This window comes from Rhyacophila brunnea, unplaced genomic scaffold (genome assembly GCF_057557595.1).
Source record: "Rhyacophila brunnea isolate RB1 unplaced genomic scaffold, BYU_Rbru_1.0 scaffold_7, whole genome shotgun sequence".
Lineage (NCBI taxonomy): Eukaryota > Metazoa > Arthropoda > Insecta > Trichoptera > Rhyacophilidae > Rhyacophila > Rhyacophila brunnea.
This window is the reverse complement of record NW_028233339.1, coordinates 44,526,255-44,541,713: the sequence shown is the minus strand read 5'-3', so window position 1 is coordinate 44,541,713 and position 15,459 is coordinate 44,526,255. Positions and strand designations below refer to the sequence as shown.

The following is a 15,459-nucleotide window of genomic DNA, read 5'->3' as shown; positions in this document are numbered from 1 at the left end:
TCAAGGGACTTTTTTTTAAAAATTTCGAAAAGGGAAAATTTCGAATTACGGCAAATTTCAAATTATCCGTGTTCATATTAACGAGGTTTTACTGTATATTCAAATGATGAATTGGCTCTGAAAGGTGACATGATACTTTAGGAACAAAAACTCATCTTAAGCAAACGACACATTACATCTAAGGTACAGATATTATGGGTCAATCATGTCGACCACAACAACCTGCATGATACAGAGATACATTGTTACTGAGTAGTACTTAGCCTTTGGGGTCACGTAATTATTTATTTATTTTACATCTCACATTCTGGTAAAACTGTCGAGACTAATTAATTCTCACGAATTCAAATAATATACATAATTTGAAAACATCTCATGCATACACACACTAGAAAAAAATATTTTGTAATCATTTATCGGTTTTGTATTATAAACAACCAACCAACATTATAACGCAATTAGATAAGCATTTCATGTAACAATAATTACTAGTTAAAATTGTCGTAATTAACTAAAATGCCCATAGCTCAATTGGAAAAGCATACTGACGCGAATCCAGCAAATACAGGTTCAAGTCCCGTCGGATGTTGTATTTTTTTTCTACAAAATAATTTTATCTAGTGTGTATATGCATGAGATGTTTTCAAATTATGTATAATATTCAATATATAGATTGTTACATTCTCAAATCTAATGTCTTATTCGTTGAATAAGAAAACTTGTTTTTTTAAATAATATAGTGTGAAGAAAAAATTGTGTGAAACAATTAAGAATAAATAGGTAAAATATAATACATATTATATCGACTGTGTTTAGGTGTTCGGGCGTAACCCTTGATTTGTCGAAAAGTGCTTTTATTAGATATTAAAAATGTATACAACCACTCTATGACAACATCTTCTTGGCTACGTGTTAAAACTGTGAACTAACATGCTCCTCCCATTTTTAGCCGCACTTCCATTATAAGCTAACAAGCTCCTCCCATTTAGTCAACAACAGCGCCCTCCTTTACGTAGCCAAGAACATGTTGTCGTACAATAAATACACGTTCTGTAAAAAGGAAGTAAGCCGCAAATGCCAATTTATTATCTAAATTCAGGTTTTAATTGAGCTTTAATTAAATTTTAATTTAAGGAAAAAAGCATTTACCCTCAATTTTATTGATTTTCTGTAATAACTTCTTTAATTATAAGTAGATCGAAAAGATATTACACCAAATCATCAATAATTATGCACCCAATGTCTGTGCCTATTTTTTTTTATCAATATTAAACCAAAATCATTCAAAAAACGTTTTTTGCCTCTCCTGTAAAATTTGTTCTGTGTGGGTTACATCCTTTTTCTTAAACACGGTCGATATGGAATAAATCAAGTTTATGAGAGACTGGTCCAGTGTACAATTGAACCAATTCAAAATGGTAAATTTATTGAGATTTTATCTCCACTGTGGTCAGTATTAGGTATAATAAGGCAATTGCTTCTATTTAAAATAGACAGAATCAAATACGGCATCGCTAAATCATCATTTTAAACATTATCTGTTTTAAATGAAAAGTGGCATACAGCTAATAATACCTATTAGCTGAAATATTCATCGTAAATACTGCATTGTCATAGTCTTTTTTTATAGCGGTGTAAATATTTCCATTTCATAAAATTTCATAAAATAAAACATAATGACTATTGTATGCAATTAGCAATTAACTGTTTGGAGATTGCATTATATAACGACATTGAAGCGGGATCTAGGCGACTATCCAACCAGGACTCGGAGACAAGGCAAGAAAGAGATAAAATAGACACCAATAGTGAGACAGTTTCATTTCGCTCCAAATCATTCAAAACGTGGTCAGTTCTAAGTTTCCAGCTCAACAGTTGTAAGCAAATCTTTTCCGTCACATTTAGCACCAAAAATTTCTATACACGTTTTGAAAAATTAAAAAAATTCACATACATACATAGAAATAGTACAATAATTTTATAGGCCAACAGGCTAGAATGGCTAGCGTAAAACCAATCGTGTAATATTTATCCTGCCCAATCTGTCCGTTAATATTATTAAAATCATTTTACAAATAAGACGTTAATAATTTATTTCGTCACTTCAATACTCCAACTAGATAACTTGATTTTCACTGTTTTTGAGTTAGCTATTCAATATTATTCGACATTTCTTTCTCAACAATACGACAAAACTAGATAAGTCAGAAGTTAATGGGAACTGTATTATTTTGTGTTTGAAAATATTACACAACTTTGAAACCATAAATGCATTAAATAAATAAAATATCTACAATATTTTTCATACAATTGAACATTATTTAATTGTTCCCAATTAGACGAGCACAATTTTCCATTTTTATTTTAAATAATAATTTTAGCCTAGATTTAAGTTAATCAAGTAAAATTTAAATTTCATTTTCCCAACAATCACCAAATCAGAGTTATCTAGTTTTAGTATTGAGGTGACGATATATCGAGGGCTTAGTGTCAAACAACACTATCTACAAAAGTGCAACTTTACAAGAGAGCCAAAAATCGTTATTTTAGATTCTTGTTACTCAACAAGGGAAATGTTTATTTAAAACCTAATGTTAATATTTTATAATTTATTGTGTGTTGTACATTTATCTTGCTTATGATGATGTTAAAATTTATAGGGATAGTTTTAAAAAAATATGAAAACAAGGGTTACTTATGTAGTTAGCGTTAAACTTTACTGACGATTTAATAAGAAATTAGAAAAAATTGACATAACGTTGTTTGACTATCATGTAGCCGTAAATGTAAAATAACGTTATCTCAAAAAAAAAAAAAAACATTTTTTGTAGATAACGTCTGACTTTAAGCACTCGATATAAGACAGAGAAACATAAATGTAATTATAAAATTTGTACAGGAAAGAAAAAATACATATATATTGAAAAATTATCATTTCTTTTAGTATAGATTATATAATATTCATTTTAACATATCATATTTATGTAAAAGAAGACAAGATCTTGCATTAAGTTTTACAAACCACATACTGTTTTCATTTTTACAATTTAAATTACACTAAAAATACTTTAAGGCTATATTTACTAGACACCAATTAGGTAATATTATATTATATCTTGCGGTATGTAACTACGACTGACTCGGATGTATGTACTCAATTTCGACTTAAATACCAAGTCATTTGTTTTCAGTGGGATTTTTTACTAGACTTATATAACTCGTAGACTTATCAACCAACAATGATATTAAATCGAAACTGTGGCGAAATTTTTATCTCGTGATAGCTTTTCATTGAATTATTTTACCTTTCTTATATTTGTCTTTCGACAATAGAATTGAAAAATGTTTAGGTGCAAAAAATCTGAGGTCTTGCCGATGAGTTACGTGACACGTGTCATAATTACCACATATACATACACTATGACATAATATATTTCATAATAAAATGTATCTGTGGGCTTACGAGAGAAAAATATCTCACACCTTAAGATACAATATTACTTGATGCAATGAAAGTAGAAGTTTATGGATGGTATGTACACGTAATTACCCATTTTATAGCGAGGATAATACAAGTGACATATTTTAAAACATAAAATAAATGCCAAGTCAATATGAAATGTATATAACTCACTCATGTAAATATATAGTTAAGAGCTGTCGTCAATTATTACAGAAACATATTGTCAACACTATAAGCTTCATAGAATGTTCACGTTTAAAGGAATTATAATCATTTGGTGAATTTTCGCTGGGAAAGGACGAATGTAATATTAATAATAACAGAATTTAATTTATTAAACGATTGCGTTATTTTCTAGATTGTGGTCAGCGTAGAAGCGGTGAATCTCAATTCGGTTGATTCGCAATCTCTGATTGAAGGCGTCCATGTCTTTGTAGAAGCCTTCGGTGTCTGTGTCGTTTCCCAGGGATTTTAAAAACTGCGATCGGTTCGGGCACATCTCACAAATAAGCTGCGTAAAAACAAAATTTTTATATCTCTGCTCATGAAGGAACAGCAACACAAGTATAATTGATTTACTAGATATTACAAATCTTTTTAAATCAATCAACTTGACATGGCGAAAAAACAGAAGTAGCACTTAATATTATGAAATCCAACACAGAATTTTGTATTTATTCACATTGGTTCGTGCCTCAGATATATAGTGCCCATTCATGCATATAATCAGTTGCATATATTGACATTTTTGAAACAATATCCAATATGGTATGGTACTGTGATTTTGTCAAACTATAACTTTCATTTTTTATTCAACACTAATCAATTAGTAAAAGTTGTAGGGGTTGATACCAGTTAAAGTAATAGAACCCCAGTTAGTGCCATAACTACCCTTAGCACCGGCCAAAGAAAAAAAAACTTGTTGAGAAAATGTATAGAAACTCAAACATGCTTTTGCCAGTCACTCAGACACTCTGATTGGAGTGATGCAAAAGCGCATGAGAGACGACCAATAGTTATCCATCACTGCACTCAACCTGATTATAAGACGTTATTTCGATTTAACGTAACGTCGGCATCCTACATAAGTGAGCCTTGGTTAGTTATAAAGATAGTTACGCTCTCTCCTAACTCAAGACAGGTTAGGTATAGAATTTATAGAATTTTACGTTAATAATTGTGCCACTTTTGAAGAATGTTATTCATGTTTCCGAAGGATGTCACTGATAAAGTAAAGTGCACTTTATCTGCCTAAAAAATATTAGGGGGTAAATAAAATTAATAGAAGAGAAAATAGATTACTTACAAGGAAGATTTTTTGAGTCACCCATCCGTGGTAGCGTTTAACCGTTAACGTATAAGCCTGTGAGAGTTCTTTTTTAATATCTTCATTGGTTGTCGTTAAGATTAGTCCTAAGAACGTTTCCATAAAATGTAGAGCTCTGCAATTAAAAATAAAAAATTAGTACCAACAACAAAACACATAAATTACGCTGTAAGAAACCCCAGTGAATCTGCCCAGTGGATGGAGGTTATTGATGAATAATGCAGCCCTCGTTACTTCTTTTCTTCTCATTGACCATGTCCGATCCTAATAATATCATATTATGGGCCACAGGGTAGAGATTTGCATTAACAGATTTTTGTTTTTATGAGAAATTTAGAATATTTGGTCTATTCTCTGACTCCATACACAAATTGAAAAACAATATGTGTACTTTTGCCAGACCCAGGATTTGAATCTGGGACCCACAATATTATAGACTGATGCATAAGTCGCTCGGCCATCGTGAGCGTACGTTTCTTAATTCGTTACGTAATGTTCGTCAAAAAATATGCTAGATGAGGTTAGAAAAGAAGCCATCAGGCAGGAAAAAATGCTAGATTTTCTTAGCTAGAGGAGCCTTTTTTGTTATTATGAAAATGTGAGAGCTTCTTTCATGAACATTGTAAGATAATCCTATTTTTTCAATATACATGTAAACGCATGGCTAGTTTTTAATTATATTAACAAAACCTAGCAATTTCATATAAAACCTTTAAAGTTAGTTGCAATATGAAAAAATGCTTCAAGCTGCAAGCTGGAAGAAAAGTGAAAAATGGTAGATCTGGCAAGAAAAACACTGTTGTCAATGTGTGCCCTCGATGTAGTATGTGTGAAGGACGGAGTGTTAAATGTTAATCTGATTTTTAATAAACAGATCTTAATAATCATTTCGTATTAACGATTTATACCATAGTTAGAGACCATTATTATAATATATGAATAGTAAAGTTAACGCCTTTTCGCACTAAGTTGATGATGTGCTAAAATTCTTCTCCTTCTTAGTTGGAGCATTTGGATACCATGCCTCTAAGAATCCCTGTCACTTGCCAGTATCCTTGCATCTTCCCAAGTCAGACTAACATCTCGTAGCTCTGCTATATACATCCTTTAGATGGTATTTTGTGGCCTTTCGAGGCCCTGGAATCCAACTGTCTATTGATCAAACAAGCGTGCCCGGCTGAAATTCTCTGGATGGGACTGAGCTAGGCCCAATGTCGCTTCTTCACCCTTAAACTAATAAGAGGTTGCATGGTTCAAACTCTTAATTGAATTCTTCTTTAGAAGTCTTTTCCACCGGCTTATGTATTATCATACATTGGTGACTTGAGAAACACAGTAATGTGTAAAATGACAATTTTAAAATATTTAAATCATTGTTTTGTTTTTAATTCAATAATTATTACTATGAACTGGGTATACATATACCTAGTAAACCATAAAAGCCCGCCCGTACCGAGGTTTCCACCTTCAGCCTGCTCTGACAGTACCATGTCGTGTAGAGTTCCATTCTTTGTAGTGTTTGATTGGTAGCACCTCGTTATTTTCTGAAAACAAATTACACTAAAATACTTCCTTTTATATCAAATTTTGTTGACTTATTGTCAGCCATTTAGTGGAAAGTTGTCAAATTTCCTATAACGGCACAAGTATTAATAATCACATCAGCTTGAAAATGTGTTAGACGCTATACATTCAAGTATTATTTACTTCCAACATTTATTGATTTTATTCCACCTACAATTGGTTTTTGAGCCTATCGCTCAAATCGATACCCCATTTCAATAAGGAAACAACTCAAAATTTCAAGGTTTTGAGTTAATAATGCCATTCGATGTAAAGGTTTTTTCTTTACAATTCAGCAAAAAAAAGAGTCAAAAATTTCTTCAATGTCTCATAAAATCGAAAAACCCTTTCTGAGATTAATTATTTATTCAGTTATATAGTGGAATTTCTGGGTTAATTCCTTATTAAATTGTAAAATTTCACTGTGCATTGCTGAATTCCACTAAACTAAATATAAAAAACATACATTTTCCTTGAAAAAAAGGCATTAAAATTAAAATGATAATTTCTGCAAAAAATTCAAATGCCGTTATCTTGGAACAAGATTTTTTGGGTTATTTCACTATTGAAATAAGATGGTATCGATTAATATATTTAATGATTTTAAAGCAAACAAAACAGTTTTTAAATACAAGCAATTGATACAAAATACATACAACCATCTTTTTCTAGAAAAGAAGCATTCATCATTACTCATTTTATGGCTGCAGATAGCCTATATTTCTTAAAAAAAAAATTCTGCATGATATATTTATATTTTGTACTTATATTTTGAATTATTATTTAATATACAGAAATACAACAGCAAATGTTACATATAATAAATAAAATTATTCACCTCTACATTTCCCATCATGTCATGTTTCACTGGAGCAAAGAGTTTCCCCAGTTTTTCTGGAATAGTTTTCATGTTATTCAGTACTTATAAAAGAAAATATTATTTTGGGTAGATAAAAAGTACCTACTCCCGTATCGTCAAAATGGTGGTTTTAATTTAATTTTGACAACACATCAAGAAGCCAAAGATGGTAGCGCAGAAAATAGTGGCGCAGATGCCCGCATGAGCTTTTATAATTTTTTTTTTATGAAAACAGTTTACTCAATGTAGACAATTGAAGGGGTTATTGCAAGACAATGATATGCCACAGAAACATAGTTTGGAGATACGAGCAATTTAATTTTTTTGTTCGTTCACTATAGAAACAGGAAAAATTACTATCCTCATTAAAATGTTCGATATATCTCTCATCTAATTATTCTATTTTGGAGCAGAAGGCGTGGATGACTGACCGATATCAATTTTGACTGGCATGGCATATCATATTATTGTTTTAACTATTTTTATAGCAAAATTTGAATTTGTAAGAACTACACATTGATCATGATTATTGAGAAATCTGTGTTTTTTTTTTTTAAAAAAGTGTCTTAAGTAAAACGTGAGTGTATGCCCTGGGAATTGGTTTTATTCAAAATCAACAAATTCATAATTATGTGGCATATCATTGTCTTGCGATAACCCCTGAAATTATATTAAATACCCTTTTCTGACGGCGCAGATGCTTTTTGATACAATAATTGTTAATTTAAAATTTGAAATTTTCACACATTTCGATGTATTATCACACACTAAGATTATATTAAGTTGGGGTAGGTTAGGTTAGGTTGGGTTTTGTCTAAAAAGAAAGTTATAAAAACTCAATAATATATTTATAAATTTACCCAATTAAATTAATAATTCATTATTGAAACAAGACAGCAGTGGCGAGGATCTTAACAGCCTACTGCCCTACCTCCACCCATCTCTTACTTACAGACTTAGTAGGTTGGATTTGTTTTTTTTTCGTTGGCTGTTTTCAAGTATTTCTTTGACGATACAGAGTATGGTCTATTTACCTTATTTTTTTTGATACCTTAGACTAGTGAAACGTTTACAAACATTGTTACATAACAAATATCTTTTACGGTGGTGGTGCTAACTGTCAATAATTCACGTAGAAATGCAATGTATTATTTTTATTTAAATAAAACACAATTTTATAGTGCGCACTAGTTGACAATGTCGCTCTGAGGGGACAAAATTGGTCCAGTTAACATCTAATAAAAGTGGAATTAATACAATAAAATTGCGTTTTATTTACATTAATAATTTAAGAAATACAAAAGTCGGTAAGTCGATAATTTAGATATTTAGAGTTCACAATGGATTGTCTATAAATAAATATGTATGCTAGAAAAACTTACAAAAAACATTACAACAGGCGGTGAGTCCCAATGATAGTAATGTAGTAAGTAAGTAATAGAAGTGAAACAATTACAAACAACCCAGACTTTGAGAAAATCATACTATAAATGTATGGTGACCTCACCGGGAATAGTATGAGCGTGTATTCACAAGTTTAGTACCAAGTATACTGCTCACGTATGCAGTTATATCTGTAGCCGGCTTTATACAATAAACATAATATTACTTAATGACTGGTTATTAAATCGTAGCACTTAGTTGTTCGCAGTTGGAGCAAGTTGAACAGGAAATAATTATTCATCATTAAAATGACATTCAACATCAACATTAGATTTCAAGTTCACTAATAAAACAATCGATTATCGATAATCGAAAAGAGTGAGTAGTAATAAATAAGCAAAAATGTAAACAACAAAGAATTATACATTATATTGAGAGATAGGCAAGTAAATAAAAAGACAAAATAATCTCGGGGGTAATAATTGTGCCGCAGATGCTGTCGTGAGCTTATATATATATTATATTTTTTACAAAAACTGTTTATTTCATGTAGACATTTATTATAATAAATACCCTTTTCTGTCGGTGCATAGGATTTTCGATCCAATACTTAATTGTTAATTTAAAATTTTCATACATTTTGATGCATCATTATCACAAACTAAGATTATATTAGGTTGGGGTAGGTTAGGTTTGGTTTGGTCTAAAAAGAAAGTTATAAAATTTCATGACGGCATCTGCGGCACATTTACCATCTCAGGTTCATGAAAATTCGCTTGTTCTATAAACGTCTAATTGTTGAATTTGTTTTAAATACCTACAAAATATTAATCTTAATATTTTTGACAGTTGTGTTGACAGATGCTTTGGCGTGTTTGTGAATAATTTTCCCAATAACAGTGTGAGATATCGTTATATAATGATAGAATAACTGTTTTAATTAATATTTCACGAAAATGAACTCACCAACTAAAATCACAACGCCTTTCGCCGCCTCGATAAACTGTTCCGTATCGATTTTTCCATCGCGTAGGTCCGGAAAAGGTTTCTGAACTGTATTAAAGTGGTTACATCCACTTTTTGCAGAATCACCACAATCAAGCGTAGGAGCCATCATGTTTTATCCACGTATTCACCATAATAACTCACTATCCTCGCACTTTGACACGCGAAAAACAACTTTTGATTTGACAGCTGGAGAAAATCAACATTGACGTGATGACGCTATGATCACGTGGTCACGATGATTGTCCAGCCAATACACGACGAAAAGCAGAAGCACTATCGTAACATCACTCGCGTTACGAAGATTACAGTCATCATTTTTCGGTTATATAAGCTCTAGCATCTAATATTTGGCGCTAACTTATTGTCGATCGCTCTTAACATTAGTTAAACTTAAAGTAAGCAATGAATAGATTGCACTGGTTAATACGAAAATAACTGCTTGAGGACGTTGCCCAAGTCATCTTCGACGACGATGACGAGCAGTTTGTTTTTGGCCGCCGAGGTAAAGGGGACTAGGAACCGCTTTTCCGGTTTTGTATCCGTGAATTCGTACGAGTCGATTACGGTACCCGTCGACTCCTCGCGTACTTCCACGACTCTGATTCCAGCGGTAGATAAAATCATCATCTTATTTTTGTCAAATTTCAGATATCTTGTGATAGCTTCTCTTTCGCGTCCGTATTCATTGTTGAACCATCTGTGGTAACTTAAAAACACTCCACAGCTCTTCGTCCAGTAAGTGTAGTCGTTGCTTGATCTTATGAAAGAATTTCTTTTGGAGTCGTAGCTCTTGTTCATGTTGGAGTTGAAAGGCGGCCGATTGATAGGGGTGATGTTTGGACCTCGCCGCGAATTGTCATTGAAGCAGGCGAAGTTTCCAAGAGTCGTTTTGCTGCGAGGTCCTAATGTCCTCAGAGGCTCTCCGACGTTCATGGTCACGTTGATATTTCTCGTGAAAGAAACGGTCGTGTGTTGGGTTGGTTTCCCGTTGAAATTTAAGTTAGCATCTTTGTAGACCAATCCCCGGCGGTCTCCCACGGTGAACACTCTGTCGACGTGATCGAATCCTCGACCCATTATGCCGTCTTTCGTATGACCCAGATCAAAAGTGTGACCCAATTCATGACACACTGATCCGAGCGTCGTTGCAAAGCATCCTCCGATTGTACCGCGATAACAGCTGTCGTCCATAAATCGCTTCGCGTCAATGATAGTGGTGTCCAAGAATTTGGAAACTATATCTTCGACGCACGTTGGCCAGGTGTAAAGACACGCAGATCCAAAAACGGCCAAGCCTCCGCCGCCCAAAGCCGCATGTCCTTCGGTCATAGAGACGATTTCTTCGTGCGTGAGAATTTTGTCTATATTATCCATACCTTTGAAGCGAGTACAAGAAATAAATGCCATAAATTTTCTTTCATTGCTTCCCAGGTCGGAAAGCATTATCTCTCTACCGAAATGACCCCACAGTTCACTTTCTTTCATTTTACGAGCCTTGTTCACGTTCAAGTTACTGCGGAAGACGATACATTCTGGTTTCTTTGGATTGATCTCATGTTCAAGTTGGAACGTTTTTCTACCCAATCCAAGTTCGAAGAGCTTCTCCGCCATGATGCACTGGATCAGTCTGGCTCCGATGGCGATCCGCGAGCAGGCGCTCTCCACAGAACTGTCCATATCTTTTGGGCTCTGAAAATTTCCATCGTGACCCTGGCATATTATATACACCGGGGTGACTCTGAGGTTCGTCTTCCTCGGAGCGTACTCGAAAACTAAAACTCGAGTGCTGTCTTCGTACTGTAGCGTGACTTGATTCCTCCCCCTTTTCAAGTCGAGGACGCATTTGAACTCTCCGTTGACAACATCCCATGCGGCTGTATATTGCTCTCCATTATGAGTGACCGTTGATAGAATTTTATTTTCTTCACTTCTCTCATTCCGCCAGGCGACATACCCTTTCAGTAATACTAGCGAATACGTAAACGAATCCTCATCTTGTGCATTTGTGACTGAAATCGCATTGCTTTTCAGCACATTATTATTGAGGGCGGAGATATCCATTACCTGAAAGACGAAAACAACATTAGTTGAATATCCAAGGTTATAATTTAAAGGAATTTTAGGTAATTGTGCCGCAGATGCGAGATTTTATGTTTTTATTTTACGAAAAGAAATTTTCCATGTAGACAATAATTATAATAAATACCTACCTTTTTTCTGTCGGCGCATATGGTTTTCGATCCAATAATAATTGTTAATTTAAAATTTGAATTTAAAAAATTTTCATACCTATATTTTGATGCATCATTATCACAAACTAAGATAATATTAGGTTGGGGTAGGTTAGATTAGGTTAGATTAGGATATCGACGGTGATCTGACAATAGTATATATCTGCAGTTTTGGCGAATTCTGGGTTATCGGTGTATTTTGTACAAAATTTGGCGACGGATCGAATGGAAATATTATTGTTCTACGAAAATAATCATAAAGTGCTCAAATTTGACGTGGAAAATAGTTTCTATCTGCATCGAAGTGTCTAAAAAGAAAGAAACTAAAAATAAATATTATCTGCTTGATTTATTTTATTATGACATTACAATTTCCATATATTTTTAAATCATTGTTTTAGTACCTACTGATATTAAATCATTTCACTTGAAAAATAAAAATAAAACTGATACCGACAAAAACAGTTTTTTGAACCCCCTGAAAAATTTACTATACCTATTATGTCAGATCAACATCGATATATTAGGTTAGGTTAGGTTAGGTTTGGTTTGGTCTAAAAAGAAAGTTATAAAATCTCATGACGGCAGCTGCGGCACATTTACCGAATTTTTAATTATAACAAAACGAAGCGATAAAATTGCGTAAACAACGTCATTATTATTTTGATCGTGCCTCACGGAAATTGTTGTACAGTAAGTACATCTAGCGGGGAAAAACACAAGCTCATTCTGACATTTCGCTGGGTACTTATTAGATACTGCAGATAAATAATTGCCAATAAACAAGACATGTTATAAATACACCGGAGTTTCATGAAAATAGCGTAGAATTAAATGGGGATATTTTGTGTACGAATTAAAATGATTACGGGTGAATATCTTACCATTTTTGAAGAGATATTAGCCACCGCGATCGTGTGTAGATATTGGACAGGCGACCGCTGCGACGCCCCCGCGCTTCACTTCGACTGGAGGCGAAATGGCGACAAACGAGGCGCGCGCACATTTCTAACGATTTGCGGCATTGCGAACATTATTTTCTTCCCTTCCAATATTATTTTTACCCGCCATAAGTTACAATAATAAAGAGATAAACAACACAATTCAAGCAGGCAACAAAAAAGTCGGTGCCCCCTGTTCACCGAATAAATTATCGACAATAAATTCCAAATTCAAATAGACCGGGAAAATTGGAAAACCTATCAGTATAAGTTAACAATGAATCATTTTCCGTACGGAAATTTCACAGATATTTGAGATATTTGACAGCAACTGACTGGAATCAAATACTTATGTCAAAAACATCTAGGTACCATTTTATTAGTCACGTCAGAACAAAAAAAATGCAACAGATAACTAATTATAATGGTAATATAAGGATAAGGATGGCAAATATAGAAAATGTACCTTATTGAATAATATTAAATTTGAGAGTAGGTTTCGTAGAGATGATATTTTTTCACCTACGGAGTTTAGGGCATTTCCCTTATCTAAGCGTTGTTTGATATACATATCAGTAGTTTAAACATTTTTATTGCACTTTTTATGTTTAAAACGGCGATGAGAAATAACACAATACAACATGTAGGTATCTACCAGTGGCGAAGGGTGGAGGGAGGTATGCTGTTGAGATCCACCATAAATAGTGCACATTACACCTTGTTAGTCATACGTATTTGTTTTTACTGAACTAATACTACAATTTTCAGATGATATTGGTTAGTTTTTAAAAATCAATTAAATGGGCGATACGACAAAATTGTGCACACTTTTTCATTCATTCTTATTTGTTTTCGTTGGATTAAGAAAACATATTGTTGGTTCATTTTTTTTAAATTCATTAAACCCTTCCTAACCAAACTATAATAGAGAAAAAATATTATTCTATCTATAAAATATTTAAAGCTATGTATGATTGAATTGTATAATTTTAGATATTTTATAGATAGACGATAGACAGATAGATAGAAGAACATTTCTATCATTTATTTATTATGGCTTGGTTTTCGCAGGGTTTAATGATTGAATTTAAAAACAAAACCAACACCATCTGTAAATTGTAGTCATTGAAAACAAATACGTATGACTGACAAAGTTTAGTGTGCACCATTTATGGCGGATCTTTTTCATTTATGACAGCCTACCTCCGCCCTTCAACACTGGTAGGTATCTACCTAATGATTTTCATAGGTACAATATAAATCTAATGGAAGAGGGCGGCACTTTGCCTAGGGGTGACACTGGATTGGACGTACATACGGCTTGTTGGATCACCCACTGTTGTATACATTCAAAGGATTGAACCGATGGGTGAGCCAATGGCTGACAACTAAATCTTGTGAAATATTTTAATAATACTCTTCTGGAGGCAGTCAAGATCCAGCAGAATTTTGGAGATAATTTTTGAAACAATAACCTTTGTAGAATTACTTACTTTGTAGAATTAGTACATACGTGTAAATGGGGGAGATAGATACAGTTTGGAGAGAGTAGTCATGAATTCAACGTTCCCTCTAATTTTTCTATTGTGTGTGCGGATCATCAACGCATCTGAGCAGTGGCATAACTAAGGATGGTGTCACCTGGTGCGGTAAATTTACACCCCCCCCCCCCCCCCACAAACACACACATACAGTTTTTCATTAAAACTTATATTTTAAAGGTAGGTACGTATTTATTAATTTCAGTGATTTTATTTAATAATAACACTAACAACGATAATTTTTGAACTAAATGCTTAAATAAAACAATAGGAAATATAGAAAAAAGTATTCGTTGATAAAATATTAAAAACTAAACTTGCAGAACGTTTTTTTTAATATTTATATTAAATCTAAGTATATATTTGTATGTTGAGTTGTTTTTGTTCAATATAAATAAAAATATGTATGCAAATTAAATATTTATAAAAAATGTGTTTCTTTTCACGAATAGGGTGATGCAACAAATGTTTTTCGAAGAAGCATACGATGGTTTCGTGCATTCGAGAAAATCTAAAATATGGCAAAGGAAACTTTCTTTTACAATATTTTTTGTGTGAGGACTGTGCGGGGGATGAAAACATGTGTGCGGACACATTACAGGAAACATTTGTCATGATTTAACAGGGTAAACCGTCTCAACAATTCGCATAACTGAACATCAGGGATAACTGGGGCACTGGAAGAGAATTAATGTGAGCAAAATATGAACTGCTCATGAAGATCACAATTCTCAGTACCTACCTAATGAGGAATGACGAAATGAATAAAATGTAAAAAAAAATGCATCATGACGTGTTTCCTTGAGGCAGCCGAGTGGCAACAGTTACTCGTCGAGACGACGGCAATGTTAGTTATGAAAATAATTTGCGTGTAACAGAAATAATTAAAAAAATAATCATGCATGACATATCAAATGTGTGCCACCACCCAGACAGTAAAATATTTATGCCGTAAACTGTCGGCAATTAAATATTAATAATACAGACTGGTTCCACGTGACAGTGACAGATATTTTATGATACAATTGCTGTCTAACCCTTTTCCACCATTCTGATAGTTTTGCTAATGGATGTTGGTGTCTATCTTAAAATAAATATGAGGTAATAGTTACACCGTGTCTGGAACATCGTGGTTCCATGTTA

At 33.2% G+C, this 15,459-nt stretch overlaps 2 protein-coding genes across 2 annotated transcripts; both read right to left on the bottom strand.

Annotated features, from left to right (window-relative positions):
* Window positions 1-3,039: 3,039 nt before the first annotated feature.
* On the bottom strand, window positions 3,040-9,896 carry LOC147064954 (uncharacterized). Its single transcript, XM_085958342.1, has 5 exons — window positions 9,562-9,896; window positions 7,192-7,247; window positions 6,216-6,334; window positions 4,770-4,905; window positions 3,040-3,974 (listed from the first exon to the last, which is right to left on the bottom strand). The coding sequence occupies exons 1-5, from the start codon at window positions 9,710-9,712 to the stop codon at window positions 3,798-3,800; spliced, it is 639 nt and encodes a 212-aa protein (XP_085814468.1). The 5' UTR covers window positions 9,713-9,896; the 3' UTR covers window positions 3,040-3,797.
* Window positions 9,897-10,023: 127 nt separating this feature from the next.
* Window positions 10,024-12,807, bottom strand: LOC147064953 (uncharacterized). Its single transcript, XM_085958341.1, has 2 exons — window positions 12,719-12,807; window positions 10,024-11,667 (listed from the first exon to the last, which is right to left on the bottom strand). The coding sequence occupies exons 1-2, from the start codon at window positions 12,719-12,721 to the stop codon at window positions 10,024-10,026; spliced, it is 1,647 nt and encodes a 548-aa protein (XP_085814467.1). The 5' UTR covers window positions 12,722-12,807.
* Between the last annotated feature and the right edge of the window lie 2,652 nt (window positions 12,808-15,459).